The sequence below is a fragment of the Mycena indigotica genome (genome assembly GCF_014461135.1).
Source record: "Mycena indigotica strain 171206Taipei chromosome Unknown Mind.scaff0006, whole genome shotgun sequence".
In the NCBI taxonomy this organism is placed as follows: Eukaryota; Fungi; Basidiomycota; class Agaricomycetes; order Agaricales; family Mycenaceae; genus Mycena; species Mycena indigotica.
In genome coordinates this window covers 3,374,616-3,394,379 of record NW_023503005.1, presented here as the reverse complement: position 1 = coordinate 3,394,379, position 19,764 = coordinate 3,374,616, and the positions used below count along the sequence as shown (strand labels likewise).

The window sequence follows — 19,764 nt, the reverse complement described above, 5'->3', positions numbered from 1 at the left end:
CCTTGGCTGCGATCTCTCTATGTACCGTTTGTCCCGTCGACGCCTTTTCCAAATCCACAACAAAGACGAGAAAAGTATGTTTAACATTGTGCCGAACTAGGAACCAAGGGGTATGCGCCGGTGCAAGCCGAGACGTCAGGGGGGAGGGGAGGGGGGTGGTCTGGTGGCCTTAATTCACTTTTCTTTCGTAGGGTACAGAGTGGCTGGGAATGCTATTAATGGTCTCAGAATGCATATAATTGTCATTGAAAGCAGATTTTGGGGTTCTTCTGAGGCATGTATAAGCATTTTGATAGGAATTTCCGTTGAGGTGGTGATGACACGGCCACGGCACACCCAAGTCACACCTGCCAGCTATGCCTGCAGCCAAAATTGGTTTTATAATGATGTCCGCAGGGTGGATGTGGGTGGAGAGCATAAGAAGGGACACTATATATAGAGGAAATTAGTAGTACTGCATGACATTTTCACCAGTTTCTAACACCCATCATGGAATTGCCTTTTTGGGACATCACGTGCAATCACGTGGCGTGACGTCACACAGGGAGGGGGGGTGTCCAGCAGTAGCTAATTCACTTTTCCGACCTGACGTCGGGGGTTTCAGGTATGCATACCTCTTGCTAGGAACAAACGATTGTGGCAGGCTAGTCATCTCAAATCCCGCAAATGGCGAAGAGTTATCCGTGTTTGTTGCCATCATCTACTATGCAGACCTGGTCCCATGCATTTCAGAGTGGAACTGGCCTCGGAGGCTGACGTCAAGCAAACGATTGCTGGGGCTCAGTCGACGTTCAAAGCTGGAACTTGGTCTCGTGCATCTCCACTGGAACGCTCAAAAGTACTGTCTCGGCTGGCTAGGGCACTTGAATCAAGGATACCGGAACTAGCAGAAATTGAGACGCTCCAAACTGGGCGAGCGATCCGAGAAATGAAAGCTCAACTTTCCAGGTTACCAGAGTGGATGTGGGTTTGCTTTTATTAACATTTTAGATGGGAAACAGAATTGAAACCGTTCAGAGACTATTATGCTGCACTTCTAAGGACGACACAAGCATTTGTTGCGCCAACTCAAGGCAAACTGCTCAATTATGTTCAGCGTGTTCCATTAGGTGTTGTTGCGCAGATAACGGTAGGAATAATAGTCTATGGGACGCTGAACTGAGTGTTTTAGCCCTTTAATCATCCCCTGTTGATTGCGGTCAAAAAAATTGCACCTGCGCTCGCCGCCGGAAACTCTGTTATCGTCAAACCTTCCGAGGTATGTTTTGGATGTTAATCATCTTCTGCTGTCCATTGATGGATCTAGCTGGCGCCTCTTTCCGTCCTCGAATTTGCGCGCATGGCAGAATCTGTTGGAGGTGTTTGATACCACCATTTCCCAAGCCTCGTTCTAACTGCTCTAGTTCCTTCCGGTGTCTTATCTGTTCTGCCAGGATATGGGGCAACTGCACAGCTCCTCGCACAAAACCCCCTTGTCCGAAAAGTAGACGTGACCGTGTGTATCGCGAATGACTTTGAGTAGCATTAACTGAGTTCTTTTCCAGGCTGGCACGAACACCGGTCGTCTTCTCGGAAGCACAGTCGGCCACAATCTTGCAGCCTTCACAGCCGAATTAGGTGGTAAAGTAAATTGGATACCTCTTTTTAATGAATGCCATTGAAAGTTCAACTTGCCAGGCTCCCATTGTGGTATTTGAAGACGCCGATCTGCAATCTGCGGTTAATGGTGCTGCATTTGCTGCCTTCGTAGCCTCTGGCCAAACTTGTGTATCCGGAACGCGTCTTCTTGTGCACCATAGCATATACGACACGTTCATGCACCTTTTTGTTGATAAGGTTGAGGGAATAAAAAGGCGAATGGGCAACCGTATGTCGCGTTCTCCCCCGAATGCTTTGTGCTACTGACTCGAACCAGCGTCGAATCCAAAATCCATGATGGGCACCGTCATCTCCGAACGTCAACTCTCTCGCATCCAGTCCATGATTGATGAGGGCTTGGAATCTGACTCTGACACTATTCTCCTTGCTGGCGGACACCGTCTCACCGGCATCTCCTCCCTAGATGGATTTGAATTCTCTCGCGGGAGTTTCTACCCGCCAACTGTCATTTCTGATATCTCCACAACGAGCAAGCTCTGGCAGGAAGAGATATTCGGGCCAGTCGTGGTCGCTCGACGCTTCTCGGTACAGATCAGTTTATTTGTCCCACAATTGCTGACGGCTTTTGCTCGTACATAGTCAGAGAGTGAGGGTGTGGCACTCGCGAATGACTGCAAATACGGTTTAGGCGCGAGCATATGGACGCAGGATTTATCGCGTGCGCATCGCGTTGCAGCAGAAATCGAGGCTGGTCTTTGCTGGGTCAATGCTGCCCATCGGAACGACCCCTCCAGTCCATGGTATGCTACTTGTCTATGATCAACCAACTAGCCGTCTAACGTGTTGTGGCAGGGGAGGCATGAAAGAGAGTGGAATTGGACGTGAAAATGGGATCGAGGCGTTCGAGTCATGCAAGTTCTTTCGAAGTATATGGATCGTCTTGACTCAATCATGAAACCTAGATTCGCAAAGCAAGTCGACCATTGTGAACATTGCGCAAGCTTCAGAAGCGCGGGTAACTGATGACTGGTTCGCGGAAGACACAGAGGAGCGCCGATATGGCTGAGAATTTGATGATTAGATCTACACTTGTAGTACACTGCTGCCTGGGGGATAGTGGTTCCGCTGTACATCTTAGTCCGTGTATAGTATGCTGGAATTACCAAGTGGTCTTGACTGCTTCTGGTGCTGGGGTCTGAATGAATTAGGTCAGCTTACTGAGAATTTGGGCTCTCAACAACTCACCTCGCTGACTTCTACTGGTGGCTCGTCAACAAAATCGGGGACCTTGTTCAGGTCAGACAAGTAAGATGTGCCTTCTTCCTCTTCTTCCAGTTGTAGCGCGTCCAATTCTAAGGAACAGTGTAAAAATCCTGACGAGAATTGTGAATAGACAAACCCGCTTCCAAATCCGCTTCGTCTAACTCATCAGGTACGGCGTACGAACGCCCCATTATCTCTGAGATCTCATTACTCTGTTCAAGTAGCTCTTCCATATCATAGTGCATGTTCTGAACCCGACTTGAGTCTTCGAACTCCGTAAGTCACAGAGTTGACGAACCTCAATCTTGTCAATATCGATTTTGCCGTATTGTTTCCTCATTTCCTTGTTGGCAACCTGCATCGCATCGAAAGTCGCCATCGTATTGCGGAGGTTCTCTGTTGTGAGTGCGGCACTCTCCATATTGAAAGTCTGTTGCGCAAGCTGGGCTAGTTGTCCTTCGTACAGCTTCTTCTGTTTCAGCGTCCGCAGCGCCCGTTGTTGAATCGCGTTCTGTGGTCATGTTCATGTGGTCAAGACACGAAATAAACCAGATTGAGAACAGCTAACCTTCCCCGGCCCATTTCGTAACTTAGCCATCTGCTCTTTATATTTCCCCAGCTCAGCATCGAGTTTCTTAATCTTAACTTCGATGGAAGCTATCCGAGTGTCCGTCTTTTGCTCGATTTAAGAGTTGTTGGAGATGCATAACCTATGAGACCCACGGCAGCAATGGCATCTTGAAGACTCGGCTTAGGTTTCTTGCTTGCAGACGTTCCAAAGATGCGATTCATGGTCAGAGTCAAGAGCAAGCTGCGCGGGGTTATGACGTAAGCCGCATCAAACTCTCTCAAAGCCCCCACCACCGTAGACACCCTTTTCCTCGATTGCCAACTGTACGTCGGCCCTTTGCTCGCCTATGCGGTGGGCAGTACCTCCTAGAAGCCCTTGGAGCTGTTTCCAAACGAGAAAGACTGCCCACGAGCTGGATGCGAGCTCTCCACTTCCGCTGACTAACGCCACTTTTTTGCCAGATGGGTCGTCGTCCTGCCCGCTGCTACCGCTACTGCAAGAACAAGCCGTACCCCAAGTCAAGGTACAACCGTGGTGTCCCCGATCCCAAGGTATGTTCGCCAGGTCCCTCGGCAAAATTCCTGCTGACGATGACCAAGATTAGGATCTTCGACCTGGGCCGCAAGCGTGCCAATGTCGACGAGTTCCCCCTTCTGTGCCCACCTTGTCTCTGATGAGTATGAGCAACTGTCAAGTGAAGCTCTCGAAGCTGCCCGTATCTGCGCCAACAAGGTATTTCACACTTGCATTTTTTTCTCAGTCAGCGTGTGCTGATTCATCTGTGTCATATTCCAGTACGTGACCAAGACATCTGGCAAAGATTCGTTCCACCTGCGAGTCCGTGTCCACCCTTTCCACGTCCTCCGCATCAACAAGATGTTGTCCTGTGCTGGAGCCGATCGTCTCCAAACGGGAATGCGTGGTGCCTGGGGCAAGCCCTACGGCACTGTCGCCCGTGTCGACATTGGCCAAGTCATCATGTCAATTCGCTGCAAAGACTCCAACTCGGCTGTCATCATTGAGGCTCTTCGCCGTGCTCGTTACAAGTTCCCTGGCCGCCAGAAGATCATTGTTTCGAAGAAATGGGGTTTCACCGCCGTTGAAAAGACCGAGTACCTCAAACTGAAGGAAGACAAGCGTGTGCTCCAGTAAGTTGACATATCTTGAACAGATGAATTTGTAACTAATTCATTTCCAAGGGATGGTGCCTATCTGCAGTTCATCCGGCCCAAAGGCAACCTTGAGGCCAACCTCCGTGCTCAGCTCCGCGCGTAGATGCCGATGTATTTTGTTACACTCAATCGTATCTTGGATGCGGCATTATGTGCAAGACTGAACAGTTGGAAAATTTGAGGTTAAGAGTCAGGTGGTTAAGTTCACGTTCAGAGAGTCTTTGAAATCGCCGCTACGTTGAAAGGTCTATGTAGATGTTGAACACAAGTAATGGACCTTCCCTTGCCGCCTTGAATCAACGAATTACGCTTCCATCTCGATGTAGTAATGACCAGCAAGTGAACAAAATACCTTGCTGTCGTCAAGTGTCCGACGCTTTGGCGTTCTGGTATTCTTTCAACATAGCAACTTGGTGGGCAATATGAGAACAGCGTCAAGAGAGTATTCACATCGTGTACCTGTCTTAGCGTCGTACTCGCTGGCGTTTTTCGCAGCGGCCTCAGTCTTAGCTTGGAGTTTGGCCGCTTCAACTCGTGGTCGTGCTTCGTCAATAATTCTGAGCGACATTAGACAGAGGAGGACGGTACAATGAGACACTGGAACCGTTGGATTGCCCACAGCTCTGCGATGAATTCCTTGGGATGTGCAACTCGCGAGACTGTCGAAAGATCGTGCGTAAAGGTGCCTGTTATAATTGTGGTGGTAGAGGGGTCCAAATCCGGAAACATCTGCTGCACGATGTAGTTTTCTTCAGAACTATCCAGCCAGCCGGTTTCGATATCAAAAGGTTCTTCGCTATCAGCCAGGCGAGCGTCGGCCGTTGCTGTATTGTCTTCCTGAGCATCTGAATGAAATTCGGGAGGCACAGAATAAACCAGGCGTTGACATATTTCGCCGCAGACATGAGACTCGTTGTTTTGGTGCTTTTCGAGGATTGAATTTCTTTGTCTCTCATAGAAATAGTTACTGAGCGTAACCCAGCGGGCCTGCTGCGGGAAGCTGAGTCTGCACTGGATGGCGGACAGCTCTCCTCGAACTGTGGGACTCCGGAGATCGATTCGCCAAAATTGCGTGAGATAGCAGTCGTTCCAAGGGAGAGGGTTCGAAGGTTCGAAGGGAGGAAAACCGAAAGGGTGGTCGTCTTCAGTCATACGAGTAGGTGCGATAGGGATCGACATTGCAGCCTCGATGCCCTCTAGGGGCTCGTCCTCTGGCATGCCCGGAAGCAAGAAGTCGAAAGTGCATGCATTATAAGAGGCCTAATGCTGAAACAGTCCTACATTCTGGAGAACGTATGTTCAGTTTGCTAGTCGAATAAAAGTTAAGTACTACATGAGCCCTACGTAGGGTTTGCTGACTAGATTTTGGCAAGCAGCCACTGCCTTTGGGTCATTTCGGGTGTCGGGGTCTAAGGATAATACTGGGTCGATTGTGAAGGCAGTGAAGGCGCCGAGAGCGGGGATGGGGATGGTTTGCTGCTCCTGCGACATCAACGTTCTGAGATAAATAAGTGTTTGATGACCAATCAAATTGCACTTGGAGGGACAAGAATTTTACATGACTTGCTCTAGCTGCCAACGATAACGATTAACAATTAATACCCATTCCCGACACGACGAGACCCACCACCAGCACCAGCAAACCGATCGCGATTCCGATTGAACCCTCTAGCATCGCAATAGCGATTGAACTCCTCCGCCTGTGAGGGAAGTGCATTGCGACGACGGTAAGAGCTATCTCCACTGTGAGCAGAAGAGGTCCATGACCTGAAGTTATCGTTGCCGCGATGATCGGTGTATTCCCTTTCATGGTGTTGATGACCGCCCCACTTATCTTGCTCTCTGCGTTGGTCTTGGTTGCCATCCTCGCGATCGTTGTATGCACCACGCTGATTCGAAGAAGAAGACAGACCCCATTGGTCTCGGGAGGTCGACAACAGGCCCCATTTATCTCTTTCGTTGCCATTGTGGTCATCGTCCCAGTTGTTCCTCTCAGCAGTATTGTGGTAATGGTTTTCTCGTTGATGTTGGCGCGGTTCACCAAATCTCTCATCGGGGCCCCAACGAGTAGCTCCTTCATCTCGACTCCCTTGTCGTTGGCTGTGGTCATATGTGTCTGCTTTCATCTGCCCAAGATCGAATGGGTTGTGACGCGAGTCAAATTCGCTTCTCGATTCATTGTCTTCCGGTAACGCATGCGAAGGGCTGGCGATTCTCTGACTCGGAGAGTAAATATTTGTGTGAAGGGCGGCAGGTGAAGAGTCGGTCCAATTCATCCCATCGCTATGAGCGAAGTAGTCGAATTCAGAATACGAGGCAGCATTGTTTCCGTTTTGATGATCGAGCAATCCGGAATCTTGCCCGGTCGCACGTGCTGCAGCAAGAGCAGCGATACTTGACTGAGCTGGTACTCGATGAGCCTCCAACACATCGCCACTGCCACCAAAAGAATGATCCGGGACAGATCCAGGACGGTCACGTGAGTAAGAATCATAGCTGTGGTTGATACGGTCGTGGAACGGACTGGGTGAATTACGACGACGTTCTGGATAGCCTTTTTGCTCTGGCTTAGGTAAACGACGGTCAGGATTCTCGCTGTTATCATTGCTCCAAGAAGAGTTGTTGTTATGGCTTCGACCATCATGAGTTCCTCGTTCTCTGTGGGTTGATCGACGATCGTCAGCCCATGGATCGTGGGAGGTGGTCCAGTGATTCAGGTGTTCTTGCCGGACTGGGGAAGCCGGATTACTGCGCCGAGGACCATGGGCGGTGGCTGATTCACTGAGACGGTACCGACTAGGCGACTGATTGCCAGAGGGGAGCGAGTTATGAATCTTCGGGGGAGATTGATCTGCCCAGCCATCGTGGGTAGGTGTCCATGCAAGACGATACTGAGAGCGAGCAGGAGACTGGTTTAGAGAGGGTAGCAACTCATGGCGCTTCTGGGGAGATTGCGTGACTTTCGAACCATCGCGGCTCGGAGATCTAGATTGCCAGTGACTAGCAGGTGAGTGATTGCGAGGTGGAGTCAACGTCTCTTGAGCTCTCGGGGAGGACTGCCGGCCGTCAAGAGCCTTTTGCTGGGGAGAATTGGTACGGCTTTCGTTCGACTGCAGATCGTAGCGGGTCGCTTGAGAAGTAACACGTGTGTCAACAGCGGAGTTTTCAGGATACGGCGGGCCATCCGAAGGTCCAGCCAAATTGCGAGCGCGTGAGGGGTGCACGTGACTCAAATGGGGGGATGGGTTATGTGCTCGATTATCCTCATTTCCGCCAATAGAGCCATTACGTTCGAAGTTGCTATTGTCGTTGAAAGTCCATCTACTATCAGGTTTATCCATTGGCATGTGTGCAGAAGAGCCATGTTGACTGACTCCAGAGTCGCGCCGAGGGCGACCAGAGTGGCGGCCGGGCTGACGATAGCTTGGTTTTTCATCTGGTGCAACTGCCCAGTTGGGACGATCGGGAGTGTGTGGTGGCATCGAAGACTGTCGAACAACAACTCTCTCTACGTGAACAGAAATGTTAAACTTGGAATGGTCTGTTTCGTCTGGGTCAAGTTCACGTCTGCTTGGGTGCGGGGATGTGGAAGGCGAGGCAAGAGGCTGCTTGAGAACCTTGGAAGCGAGTTCAGGATATTTATTTGCAATCTTCAAGAAAAGCACGTTAGACGCGGGGAAACAGAAACTAAAAATGTCACCGACATTCGTGGCATCTGCGTAAGTGGTCGGAGGCGGAATAGCCTCACCATCCTCCACCAGGATGCTTCCAAATTCGTAAGGTTTATTCTGGGGCTATAGAGATATAATTGATTAGGTAGTGGCACGAAATAGACGAAGCACACACATCATCGTGACTTGGCTTTGGTGAAGACGCAACTGGCTCGAATCTCACTTGCTCCAGCGATGTGTCTGAATCAATGGAAAGTGCAGTTATCGTAGCCATAGATGAGGTTGTCGGAAAACTGGGCAACGATGGAATGTCGGAAGAAAGATCGATTAGTGGTTCAAGGTCTTCTTGTACAGGCGTGTCTTGTGGTGGCAGGGCAGAGATACGGACTGGGTTGCGTTTTGATGGCGCCCAAACCGCGTCAAGGGCCTCTTGAAGCGATACACGCTCCATGTTATCGTTGAGAGATGTCTACATGACATCAGTCCACCGCATATTGAAAGCCACCGAGCCGATACCATCATGTTGTTTTGGGCCGGATGAGGGATCGACTAATTCATAAATCAGCGGTTCAAGCTAGTCAAGTTTTGGGCACGACCACGAACCGTTTCTCCTGGAGGGAAAGGGAAAAAATGCGAGAGTTGATTGGTGGAGAGGTCTTCCGAAGTCTCGAAAGTGGCAGGTATGACGGAGTCAGATAGTGGGAGTGAGTTGTTGGCCGATTTATTGCTCTGCCTATAGTGAGAATGGTATTCATGTCCACGAGAAAGCTATACCACACTCTGGTCTGCAATATCAGGTCGAGGAGAACCGACTTCAACCGTTGTGGTGTCAGTACGGGTGAACTGGAGTCGCGTTAAGATGGTGCAAGATAAGAAAAAAGAAAGCAACTCTAGGCTGGAAGGGTGGGGAATCGCCATTCAGGCGCTATTCAAGGAATGAGCGATATATTCGAGGTGTTGAACCAGACGCGCACCGACGTAAAAGACATGGGTTGTTGCTCGTCAGGCCCACTGCCACTGTTCCCCATGGAGGGGAAGAGGAAACGGTAGCCCCACGACATCAGTCACAGAACTATTGACACATCCGCTACCTAACCTTCGACCACCAGAAAAAAGGTCAAAAGTGAGTGGAATCATTGGCGTCGCAATTCTTGGATTTTTTAAGAGGCACGTCGATAACAAAAGACGTGCCTTGAAGACGCAGACACTGCCAGGAGAGACCAATAGTGACGTCGTAATTCCCCCAGTAAGTCGTTTGATGATTCCCCACATGACTGGAATAGAAGACTAGGTGTTCGGTTCATTGCGTCAAAAGAAACCATAGAGTAATTGTATTCTTTATTGAGGGCCGCCACGGTACATAAGGAGATAGCATACGAATGTGCGCCAACGAGTAGGAAGAGGACGAGTGTCGCGGTAAAACTGGACACCATCAATCCGTCAAGGCTGCGCTGAGCTCAAGCCGTTATGCATCACAGCCTCAAAACGAGACTGGGACACTAACTCGAGCATCAACTTGGTTTTACACGAGTTTGACTCACTATCGACAGTGAACAGCGGAAAGGCTGGTTGAGGACAAAATTGTCCCCCTGTCGAGCGGTTTAAGGATCGTGTGGTTTGCACATTGAAGGAAATGAGATTTGAGGGGAAAATTTGGGCTTGGATTCGAAAAATTGAGGGTCAAACAACATCGTTGTTGGTGACAGAAGCAAGGAAAGGCAAGGAAAGAATGATCACATGCGCCATCATTCTCTGCATAGGTCACATCACGCGTCTCCGTTACTCAATTGCTACTTGTCCTCGACGCAAAAAATGGAAAACGACCAGGTGAGCTGACCTTCAACACCGGGATGTAGCCGGTCTGACCACGATTTAGGGTGTCCTCGTTGACCTTTATGTCCCTCGCAAATGCTCTGCGACCAGTATTTCTTTTGCAATCGAATGACTGCAACGGGACTGACTATTCTTCAGACCGTCTCATCACCTCGAAAGACCATGCTTCGGTTCAAATTAACATCGTCGATGTCGATGCCAATGGCAGGGCTCTCAACACATCCACCACTTTTGCTCTTTGCGGTCAAGTCCGCTCTCAGGGCGAGAGCGACGACTCCCTCAACAGATTGGCTACCAAGGCCGGATGTGCGTCCATTCTACTCCGTTTTCCTTCTCGCGCGTTTCTCACCTATTTTCCGCTAGTGCTGAGGAACGTATGGTCGTACCAGAAGTAAAACTGTATTCTACGATTCACCTATACATTTCTTTGCACCGAGAACATCTTTTTGTTCGGTCCAGGCTTATCTGGACATGTCCTCGTCAAGGACGAATGATACTCGTCTGCAGCTGTGTAGTTGTATCCTGTACTCTGCGTCTTACAGTATTCTGAGTTCTCACTTGTGAGTAGTCTCGGGGGAGGAGAACTGGGATCTGTTCCGTTATCAGACTGAAAGATAATCGAGGTTTCAAAGTGACATCCGAACATCACCCTTCGTTTCTTCCACCACGGCCGCGCCAATTAGTTTTCTAACTTAACACTATGGAAGAAGAATACGTCGACCCTTCGCCCGTCTGGGACAGCCTTGACATCGACCTCTTCGTCAAGGTCGCTAATAACACCATATTCAGTAAGCCAGCATATTCTACCACGTCACCCGCTCACAGCACGTTTCCTCCAGGCCCGTTCTTCCTTATGTTGGTCCCTACATTTTATCTCTTCCAGGGAGCCAAAGTGACGGACTTCACCGTCGTCTCCTCCTTTGTGTACCTCGTTGTCGTCTCCACCTTCTGTGCGTCGCGCTGTTTGCTCCTTGGGTTTACGGGCTTCATCTGTTGCAGGGGCAATTAAATGGCTTTCGCATCTACAGTACAACAAAGCCAGCTTTTTATATGCTCCGCGGCCGTTGGAATGGAGTGACCAAATCGTAGTCATTACTGGCGGTGTGTTTGTACCCCCCTGTCCGTTCACCATGCTGATATCTGCAGGCTCTTCTGGTGTTGGAGAGCTTCTAGCCAATACACTAGCGGTCAAGAGTGTCACTGTCATCGTCCTAGACGTCAAGCCCATCCACTCCCAGAATTGTTCGTTGTCATCCCAGTCGCCCATGTTTCCTTCTCAACTTGAGCAGACAACATCAACTATTACAAGTGCGATGTAAGCAAGTGGGAGGAGGTTGACGCGGTTTCAAAAAAGATCATTGAAGAGGTACACAACTTTCCATAAATCGTATTCAACGTCGGAATAATCCGCGCAGATTGGTCAGCCCACTATCCTGATTAACAACGCTGGCGTTGTTCAGGGTAAACTTTTGCTTGATTTGGATCCTGAGGACGTTCAGCAGTGTGTGCTCTTCCATTTCAAATCCACTTTTCTCTAAAAAACGGAGGACTTTTAATGTCAACACACTCTCTCACTTCTGGACCCTCAAGGCTTTCTTACCGGGTATGATTGAGAAGAAAAAAGGTCACATTGTAAGATGCAATACTAACTATTCTGGTCAAATCTGAACTTGTAACAGGTGACCGTATCATCTATCATGGGATTGCACGGAGTCGCCCAGTTGTGTAAGCTCCCAGGCTTATCTCCCATTCCGGCGCCTCAACGCATGTCTAGCCGACTATTGCGCGTCTAAGGCTGCACTTGTTAGCCTCAATCGGTCACTGAGATCGGAACTTGACAAGCGGTATGTTGGCCAGGCGCTCGATCTCCCGTTTCACCCACTCTTTATCTAGATACAACTGCCCTGAGGTCCGAACCACACTGCTCTGTCCTGGCCATATCCACACGCCGTTGTTTGCGACGGTCAACCGACCAAATCAATTCTTCTTCCCAACGTTGCATCCTATTGATGTTGTTAAGCCGATAATCCAAGCGTTAGATGATACTCTAGGACATACGATTCTCCAGCCGTTCTATGCCAACTTCACACCATTCCTGTCGGTTCTGCCGCACTGGGTTGCCGATATCATGACGTGGGTTAGTGTCAGCCGAGACGACCGATGACCTGCGAAATTCTGATGAACTGCCCAGTTTTCGAATGCAGATTTCGCCATGAAGGATTTTGTGAAGCTTTCTGGGCGGAGGGAGGCGGAAGGGCCAGCGCCAACAGTAGATGAACGCAGCAACCATGTAAAGTCGGATTAGTGGGTAATAATGAGTTGTGGCCGAAGAACGGTCCGCGGACGGCAAGCTTATCAGAATCTCGAGAATAATCTGAGGGACGCATGTGGTAAGAGCTATGTGGGTGAAGATATTGAATCGATCGGGACATGTCAACAAAGCTTTGTCCTTTGTAACGCTCAACCTGTTTCTCTTTCATCAACCACCATCTAACCCCAGTTCATGTTCTACTCCCACCGCAGACTCTCGTCTGCATCCACCACCAACACTCTCAAGGGAAAAGCCACTTGCCACAGCGAGTCGCTTGTTGTCCAAATCACCGTGAAGCCTGCTAGCGACTCCGAGGCCGTCGCTGGTGGCGCGTCAGGGTCTTCATCGGTCGTCTTCGTTTCAACCCACACGATCCACAACACTCAACAACTCGGTCGGGCGGTTGTTAGCACCGGGTCCGAGAGCAGAGTCAGCGTGAGTGCCACTCAACACGGTCACGCCACGATCAACAAACTCACGCGACGCGTCTTCCAGTCTCCCCCACCTCCAGCCGAGATTAGCGTATCGACACGTGGTGAAGAGGCTAGGGACGAGAACCAGGTTGAGTCTTGTGAGAGCGAAACATTTGTTGCCACCGGCGTTTTGGAGTGGTGTGACATAAATGACGTCGACACCGACGTTTCTGTGGACCCTCAAATATCGCACCCACTGCACAGCACGAATTCAAAATGCTCCCAGATTATGCCCTCAATATCGGTGTGTGCCACGGTCTTTTTCTCTGGTCGTCGCCTCATTTTTTCCCTCCCTTCAGTCGCAACCAACACAACTACTTTCTGTGAGTCACAGTCTTGTCTCCTAAATTTTTCTTAACACTGACGTCTTCCAAGCGCCTGCTCACTGAGCCTGGCGCTGTATCACTCTGTGAAAGCGATGCTGCCTGCGTGGTTCTTACCCCGGCGGAAGAGGACTGGGCAGATTTCACAAGGCGCTGCTCCAACCAACCCAACCTACAATGGACGGCATTACTCGTTGTGCCACCCACTAACTACGCCTACTCTCCCTACGGACCGACTTCTCCAGTTAAGGCAAATGAAACCCGAGTGGACCCCATGACCGTCTTCAGTGCTTCCCGATTTGCTGTTTTTGTGCGTTATCCACTCATTTGAAGTGGCCGGTTCTGAATCATCTTAATTAGAAGGCAGCCCTTGCGCTCCAGACCACAGAACAAGCTTTTTTTACGCAACGGCACATGTTCAAGGCAGTGGTATGCGATCAACTTTGTTCTAGCCCTCAAATGCTGATTTGTCTTGGGGTTGTCAGGCCCACGATGCATGTATTGCCGGAGCCAGTGTACGCGCTTATTACGACCACGAGCAAATACTTGACCGGCTTCATCGGCTGTCCACATACCTGTGGAATGATCCTGCGGACTACCTGCTGGAGACCTGGCGACACTGCGTCTCAGTCACGATCCACGAGTCTGACCATCCCTTCACTGTACCGCACATAGTCGTCAGCCATTCTCTCCCCAACGCACCTTGGGACTGCGAAGCAGTGCTCGCCGCTAATCAAGACGAAGACATGCTCCAAGTACCACTGTGGGAATATCATCATCCAATCGTTGACGCTGAGGACGACGAGGATGATTTGGAGAGATTAGCTGACTTGAACTTCACGGAGTCAGAATCGACTTCCGAGTCGGATGAGGCTCGTACCCCATCACCACCGAATGTTTACGGACACCCGAGACTAGAGACTCTGCTTGAGGAAGAGGAGGAAGCCGAAGAAGACCAACCTCACCCTATCCTACCAGTTCGTCAAGTTCGGTCTCGACAGCCATGGCTTGAAGACGACGACAAGGATTTTGTGCCACCGATGCCCGTGACACGATTCAAGGCTTGTCTCCGCATTGAGCTGTCTTGCTCACTCCCCACTATCGACGAAGATGCCGAACCAACTTACCAACCTTTGCGAACACAAGTCAAGTCGCTGTGGTCAAGTCGGTCTTGGAGCGTCGCAGAATATATCGAGGAGATGCAAGTCTCCCTAGAAGAGGAAGAATATACGGAAGAAGACGAGGATGATGACACGTATGGCTTTGGCCATGGGTATCGTCCCCAGGATGTTCTCCGTCCCTCGTGTGACATCTTCATTAATGAGGAAGACACTCCTCAACAGTCGCCAATATCCCCGAGTTCTAGCTCGTCAGAGCTCCCTCGGGGCAAGGCGAATGTGCCCACTGGAACGATCGATTGGTTTGATCTTCCTGAGGACGACCTGGGCCCAATAGAATGGGCGACAGGATAGAGCATTATCTCCGCTACGATTTTCTTGTGCTTTGGGCCGATTTTTCGACCTATCTCTCTCATGGCGGCTCAGCATTACTGGACGGGCCCTTGGCCACTATGCATTTTCTGACACACGCTGTTGTCGGCCTCCCTCCCACTCGATCTAGAAGCTAGACGCGAGGAAACGGCTACCCTCATCACCTCCACATTTGCATCGACGCATTCCTCCATTACCCTTTCATAGGCGGAACTGCCCTGTGTATTACCCAGCATCGCATTTACCTGTAACATAGCTGTTGTACTTTCTATGAGGCATTTTTTATCTAACAGTGATAATCTGATGATGGGTGACTAAGGATTGCACAACTTGAAGAATCCCACTCGCGAGATTTCCTGCGCAATTATCAGTTGATGGTCAGTCCGCTCCTTTATCGTGCCGAAAGACGCGTCCTCAATGTACAGGACCGTGGCCGACACATACCCTTAATGGCCTTCGTAACGAGTTCTTCATTGGACGCCAGCCCAACAACGAACTCGACAACAACACAACGACGCCAGCGCCATTACGGACTTGTTGGCCGCTATAAAATGACTTTATTCTAAAGCTAACGCAACTCGGCCACATCCACACAAACCCAAATCATGGCCTTCGTTCTCCTCTTCAAGTTGCTCATGGGTTCTGCTGCTGTTGCAACAGGATTGACTGTGCAGCGTTGTCCACCAAAGTTTGAGCTTGTCCGGCGGGGCCAGACTATCTCCACCGCCGAACGGAAATATACCAGCCAACGAAGAGAGCACGTCCTGCCTGACGCCTTCAGCGCATACTTGAGCAATGTGAAGGGCACCGGAGTCGCTTTGCCGAGTTATGTCGACAGTATCCTCGAATCGAGGGACAAACTACCTAATGTTGGGCTTTCGATCAGTGGAGGTGGTCATCGAGGTGCGTTCAAACATTTCTTTCTGTTGTAGTAAAATTCAACTCCTCCAGCTGCTCTTTTCGGCGCTGGTGTCATCAACGCTCTGGACGCGCGAAACGCCTCCTCGGTCAGGAAAGGGACGGGTGGTCTGCTGCAAGTAAGCGGCGGGAAACGTTTCTCAACGAATCTAATCAAAGCCTTGCTAGGCTATTTCGCACATCGCTGGTCTCAGCGGGGGCTCATGGACCGTGACCTCCCTAGCACAAGCCAATTTCCCCACGATTCAAAAACTCATCTTCGGAGACGGCGAAAACTATGGTGGCTGGATCACCGAACTCGATTTGAGAGCCCCGGCCCAAGATCCTGTCAAGCAGACAGAGTATGTCCAACAACTTCTGGGAGAAATCACGGTCAAAGCGAAACACTTCCCCGTCTCTGCTGGCGACATTTGGGGGCGCACCCTTGCTCGCCACTTCACCAACGGAACAACTTTGGCTAACTTCTTTACGAACGGCACACATGGCTCGGGCATCTTACTTTCCGACCTCATCAAACTGCATGTTCCTATATCCTTAGTTTTTATCCCCCGCTCATGTCATCGTTAGTCCCACATTCGCTTCACACTTGCAGCCACTTCCTCATATTACGATAAACCTTGCTTCGAAACACATTACCGGCCCTTCCTTCCCCGCTGGCTCTTTGAAACTTCTTCCTTTGAACACACCTATGTTCGAAGCTAATCTCTGTATTATCTTCCACACTCGGTTTTCACTACAGCAACTAACCTCTTACGCAGTTGAATTCGGGTCATATGACGACGCTCTCGCTGCTCACACACCACTCAAGTATCTTGGGACGACCAACAATTCCATTTGCGTTCAGGGTTTTGACGAGGCCATGTTCATTACCGCAACCACGTCCAACCCGTTCCTCTTGTTCAACATTACTGTGAGTCGACTATCAGCCGATATTCAGGTAGTGATAAGCCTCCAGGCTAACATCCTTGCTGCAAACACCGCTAATTACACCACATTTATCAACCAGACGTTTCCGCAATCACCCAACATTCGACTCGACACCAATAACTATCCCAACCCTTTCTTCGGCGTAGCGCCAGAGACATTTGCGGACTCGGAGGAGACGATTCTGGCAATGTGCGATGGTGGATTGGATGGCCAGATCACGCCATACCAACCGATGCTCGTTAAAGAACGTGAAATAGATGTCATCATTGGTGTTGACGCTGTACGTTTCACTTTGTTTTTTCATGTGGAATTCTCACAGATTTCAAGGCCAATGATGTCCCCGAAAACTATGCTGTCGGCGCTTCCCTCATAGCAACGTGAGCATATTCTCCCCCCAGTTGAAAGTGTTCCTGATTTATATCCAGCCAGCAACGCATGCAAATATTTGCTGAGGGTCTCGCCACCTTTCCGTCGGTACCAGCATCTCTTGATGTATTTGCGTCACAAAGCCTTCTCTCCCGCCCGGCTTTCTTTGGCTGCACACCGTCAACACCCTCATCTCAGAAGCCTACCGGCCCCATCGTCGTCTACCTCGCCAATGGCGCCCCTCCGCGCGACGGCTCGGCGCCGCTCACCAACACCAGCAGCTTCCAATTCATCTATCCGGAGGAACAGATACAGGGCATGTTGGCGCAGACGTTCACTATTGCGACGCAAGGAGCTCGGATAGGCGACTCGCTTGAAGACCCTGAGTGGGCGGCCTGCTTGGCCTGTGCTGTGGTTGATAGGGAGCGGGAGCGTGGGGGTATCAAGCGAAGCGGGGTGTGCGATTCTTGCTTCACCAGATATTGCTGGCTAGAAGAGGGACGCGAACTAGCTTAAACAGGCTCCGTCTTGCTCGTTCTGCGGTATAACTCTAACAGAGCCGTTGGCACTTCAAGTTAAAACAACCAGCTTTTAATATCGGTTTTTCATCCTGGCAAGAGTGAATGAATATACGTTGCATGGCCTGGACCGACGCAAACCTCGTTTAGTCAATGAGATCAGTTTGGACTGGACACTGTTGCATCATCGACGAGGCTGCCAGCAGTCGACACCATACATAGAATAAAGCATACATCGTGGTTGCGGTGATTCAAAATTGAGTCAAGAATGACTCGGATGCTGACCTGAACTAAGTAAGCTCGTTGATGGTGGTTGGACGCAATGATTATGAAGAGACTATACTCGAGTTGGCTCTAAGGATAGCGCTGATCTTTCAATAGGTTTATCCACGGACCCTGGAGATGTAAAAAGCCCGGGACCGAAGATGATCATATTGCTTTGTTCAATGTTGGATGCACAAGCTTATGCGCTTGTTCCCGAACCGTGCTGCGTATTCTTGCCTCTGCGTCGGGGAAACTTTCGCGCAATAACTCACAGGTGACTTACAAGGACTGCCTTTTGGAGGTGTCATCGGCCATGGCAATGCCTGACTATCAGAAGAACTATGTGAGTACTGGTCGCGCACATGCGGCTTTGCTATATCAAGTTCAAAGACCTCTCTCAGAGCAGCCAATAGAGTCCATACCTGCGCTCGACATGTGAACTGAAGCCATCATGTGTCTGTGGGTCCATGGGAAAAAAATCAGTTTCTGGGAACTTGCCCTGGGTGTCGTGCGAGCGTGTTGGACTACATATAGTGATCGTTGTAATGAAAGTACTACAATGAAAACTCTTTGCTCTCAATCGGAAGTATTGCCACTGTGTCGTTCGTCGACTCGGACAGCGCATTGGTGGCTGTTGATTCTTTCGTCAATACATCTAGGACAATATTTCAAGAGGCTCCGGTGCAATAGAACAGTTCTCGCGTACCGGTCTTTGCATCGAAGTCGGCTGCGTCCTGTGCAGCAGCTGTGGCTTTCGCACGAAGTCTTGCAGCTTCAACTCGTGGTTGTGCCTCATCAATGATGCTGCACACATTAGAATAAGAGAGGCTAGAAGGGGAACAACAGACCGTCGAAGTAACCACGCTTCCTCGTAGAAGCCCTCGGGATGAATCAGCTCTTCCAGTGTCTCGAGATCGTGTGTGAATGTGCCAGTAACCATCAAAACAGCAGAAGGATCCAGTTCCGGGAACATCTGTTGTTTCAAGTCAAGCTTCAAGACTTCTAATTCGTCTGAGTAGACGCCATCACTCCATGACTCGGAGAAGTACTCTGAAGACTCGTTTTCATCCCAGTCTTCAGAATGATTAGACCCGGTGGGGCTCGTCGGAGCAGAGTATGGCTCGGTCAGAAAAGTGCGACAGACATCACCACAGTCGTGAGCTTCGTTATTTCGATGCATTTGAAGAAGAAGTGTTTGGTGCCGCATGAAAACCTCGTTGGTGAACGTATGCCGTCGGGCTTGCTCCTCGATACTGATCCGGAAATGGACCTTTTCCGAGCTTTCATAAACGGTGGGCGAACGAAGCTCCACCCGCCAAAATGGAGATATATAGCAGTCGTTCCAGGGGAGAGGATTCGAAGGCCGAAGCGGAGGATAGCCAGGGTGGTCTTTGATGGTCATTGGTTCAACGGGCAGTGACATTGAAGGATCTATTCCAGCCAATGGCATGTTCATTGGCATACCTGGTAACAAAAAGTCGAAAGTGCACGCGTTATAAGGCGCCCAATGTTGAAAAAGGCCGTGCCGCTGCAAGGTTTCTGGTTAGCCTTTGGCAGAAAAGGTCTTAGAAAAAAATACTTTGACCACCAGTCCTATATACGACTTGTTGACCAGCTTTTGGCACGCAGCAACTGCTTCGGCATCGTTGCGCATGTCCGGCGGAAGAGTCGAAATGGGGTCAATCTTGAAGGCAGCGAAAGCGCCTTGGGCGGGAATGGGCACAGTGACAACCTTGGTTTCTTCAGAGCCAGACATGAATTCAAGAGAGAGCAACAGGAAAGCCGTACTGTGTGGCCATGGGAAAGCAGAACAAGAACATATCTCGTGACATCCTAGCATCTTGGACTAGACCAAATCTCTTTTTTTTTTTTTTTTTTTTTTTTTTTTTTTTTGTGGTGCGATAGCAGGCCGCATCAGAGTACCCGGAGGTGCCATCCCCTATTGGTCTCAGCCATTTGGCTGCTGGTTGGGCCGACATTGGTCGGTGAATACGAGCCCCGCAATTGTTTGGCCTCGGAATTGAAACCGGGCCGACAGATAGAATACAACCAACAGGAAGAAATG

General features: G+C 50.0%; 10 protein-coding genes across 10 annotated transcripts; 6 read left to right on the top strand and 4 right to left on the bottom strand.

Annotated features, from left to right (window-relative positions):
* Positions 1-489: 489 nt before the first annotated feature.
* On the top strand, positions 490-2,665 carry MIND_00757300 (Aldehyde dehydrogenase; the record flags this gene model as incomplete). Its single annotated transcript, XM_037364269.1, has 13 exons — positions 490-515; positions 605-685; positions 733-963; positions 1,018-1,129; positions 1,172-1,258; positions 1,307-1,358; positions 1,404-1,495; positions 1,545-1,625; positions 1,678-1,867; positions 1,916-2,184; positions 2,239-2,399; positions 2,452-2,525; positions 2,562-2,665. The coding sequence occupies 13 exons, from the start codon at positions 490-492 to the stop codon at positions 2,663-2,665; spliced, it is 1,560 nt and encodes a 519-aa protein (XP_037219913.1).
* Positions 2,666-2,758: 93 nt separating this feature from the next.
* On the bottom strand, positions 2,759-3,672 carry MIND_00757200 (Vacuolar protein sorting-associated protein 60; the record flags this gene model as incomplete). Its single annotated transcript, XM_037364268.1, has 6 exons — positions 3,586-3,672; positions 3,431-3,535; positions 3,161-3,373; positions 2,999-3,110; positions 2,845-2,951; positions 2,759-2,794 (listed from the first exon to the last, which is right to left on the bottom strand). Exons 1-6 carry the CDS (start codon positions 3,652-3,654, stop codon positions 2,759-2,761), a joined length of 642 nt encoding a protein of 213 aa, XP_037219912.1. The 5' UTR covers positions 3,655-3,672.
* Positions 3,673-3,685: 13 nt separating this feature from the next.
* On the top strand, positions 3,686-4,708 carry MIND_00757100 (60S ribosomal protein; the record flags this gene model as incomplete). The annotated part of the gene is made up of 7 exons (XM_037364267.1): positions 3,686-3,690; positions 3,732-3,756; positions 3,895-3,984; positions 4,033-4,099; positions 4,143-4,165; positions 4,229-4,581; positions 4,633-4,708. The coding sequence occupies 7 exons, from the start codon at positions 3,686-3,688 to the stop codon at positions 4,706-4,708; spliced, it is 639 nt and encodes a 212-aa protein (XP_037219911.1).
* Positions 4,709-4,967: 259 nt separating this feature from the next.
* On the bottom strand, positions 4,968-5,823 carry MIND_00757000 (uncharacterized protein; the record flags this gene model as incomplete). Its single annotated transcript, XM_037364266.1, has 3 exons — positions 4,968-5,014; positions 5,065-5,162; positions 5,210-5,823. 3 exons carry the CDS (start codon positions 5,821-5,823, stop codon positions 4,968-4,970), a joined length of 759 nt encoding a protein of 252 aa, XP_037219910.1.
* A 111-nt stretch (positions 5,824-5,934) lies between these two features.
* MIND_00756900 (uncharacterized protein) lies at positions 5,935-9,304 on the bottom strand (the record flags this gene model as incomplete). Its single annotated transcript, XM_037364265.1, has 9 exons — positions 5,935-6,103; positions 6,153-6,177; positions 6,233-8,399; positions 8,452-8,745; positions 8,793-8,825; positions 8,880-9,005; positions 9,051-9,119; positions 9,166-9,201; positions 9,251-9,304. The coding sequence occupies 9 exons, from the start codon at positions 9,302-9,304 to the stop codon at positions 5,935-5,937; spliced, it is 2,973 nt and encodes a 990-aa protein (XP_037219909.1).
* Positions 9,305-10,088: 784 nt separating this feature from the next.
* Positions 10,089-10,504, top strand: MIND_00756800 (40S ribosomal protein S21; the record flags this gene model as incomplete). The annotated part of the gene is made up of 4 exons (XM_037364264.1): positions 10,089-10,103; positions 10,153-10,198; positions 10,248-10,415; positions 10,473-10,504. The coding sequence occupies 4 exons, from the start codon at positions 10,089-10,091 to the stop codon at positions 10,502-10,504; spliced, it is 261 nt and encodes an 86-aa protein (XP_037219908.1).
* Positions 10,505-10,809: 305 nt separating this feature from the next.
* MIND_00756700 (uncharacterized protein) lies at positions 10,810-12,414 on the top strand (the record flags this gene model as incomplete). Its single annotated transcript, XM_037364263.1, has 11 exons — positions 10,810-10,897; positions 10,949-11,059; positions 11,109-11,210; positions 11,256-11,351; positions 11,399-11,475; positions 11,525-11,610; positions 11,657-11,741; positions 11,789-11,834; positions 11,884-11,953; positions 12,003-12,246; positions 12,301-12,414. The coding sequence occupies 11 exons, from the start codon at positions 10,810-10,812 to the stop codon at positions 12,412-12,414; spliced, it is 1,119 nt and encodes a 372-aa protein (XP_037219907.1).
* Positions 12,415-12,612: 198 nt separating this feature from the next.
* On the top strand, positions 12,613-14,688 carry MIND_00756600 (uncharacterized protein; the record flags this gene model as incomplete). The annotated part of the gene is made up of 6 exons (XM_037364262.1): positions 12,613-12,855; positions 12,916-13,137; positions 13,193-13,216; positions 13,269-13,526; positions 13,577-13,645; positions 13,702-14,688. 6 exons carry the CDS (start codon positions 12,613-12,615, stop codon positions 14,686-14,688), a joined length of 1,803 nt encoding a protein of 600 aa, XP_037219906.1.
* A 623-nt stretch (positions 14,689-15,311) lies between these two features.
* Positions 15,312-17,433, top strand: MIND_00756500 (Lysophospholipase; the record flags this gene model as incomplete). The annotated part of the gene is made up of 8 exons (XM_037364261.1): positions 15,312-15,609; positions 15,658-15,743; positions 15,793-16,142; positions 16,192-16,331; positions 16,383-16,534; positions 16,580-16,831; positions 16,879-16,928; positions 16,977-17,433. The coding sequence occupies 8 exons, from the start codon at positions 15,312-15,314 to the stop codon at positions 17,431-17,433; spliced, it is 1,785 nt and encodes a 594-aa protein (XP_037219905.1).
* Positions 17,434-18,253: 820 nt separating this feature from the next.
* Positions 18,254-19,455, bottom strand: MIND_00756400 (uncharacterized protein; the record flags this gene model as incomplete). Its single annotated transcript, XM_037364260.1, has 4 exons — positions 18,254-18,354; positions 18,406-18,503; positions 18,548-19,227; positions 19,279-19,455. The coding sequence occupies 4 exons, from the start codon at positions 19,453-19,455 to the stop codon at positions 18,254-18,256; spliced, it is 1,056 nt and encodes a 351-aa protein (XP_037219904.1).
* Positions 19,456-19,764: the final 309 nt, after the last annotated feature.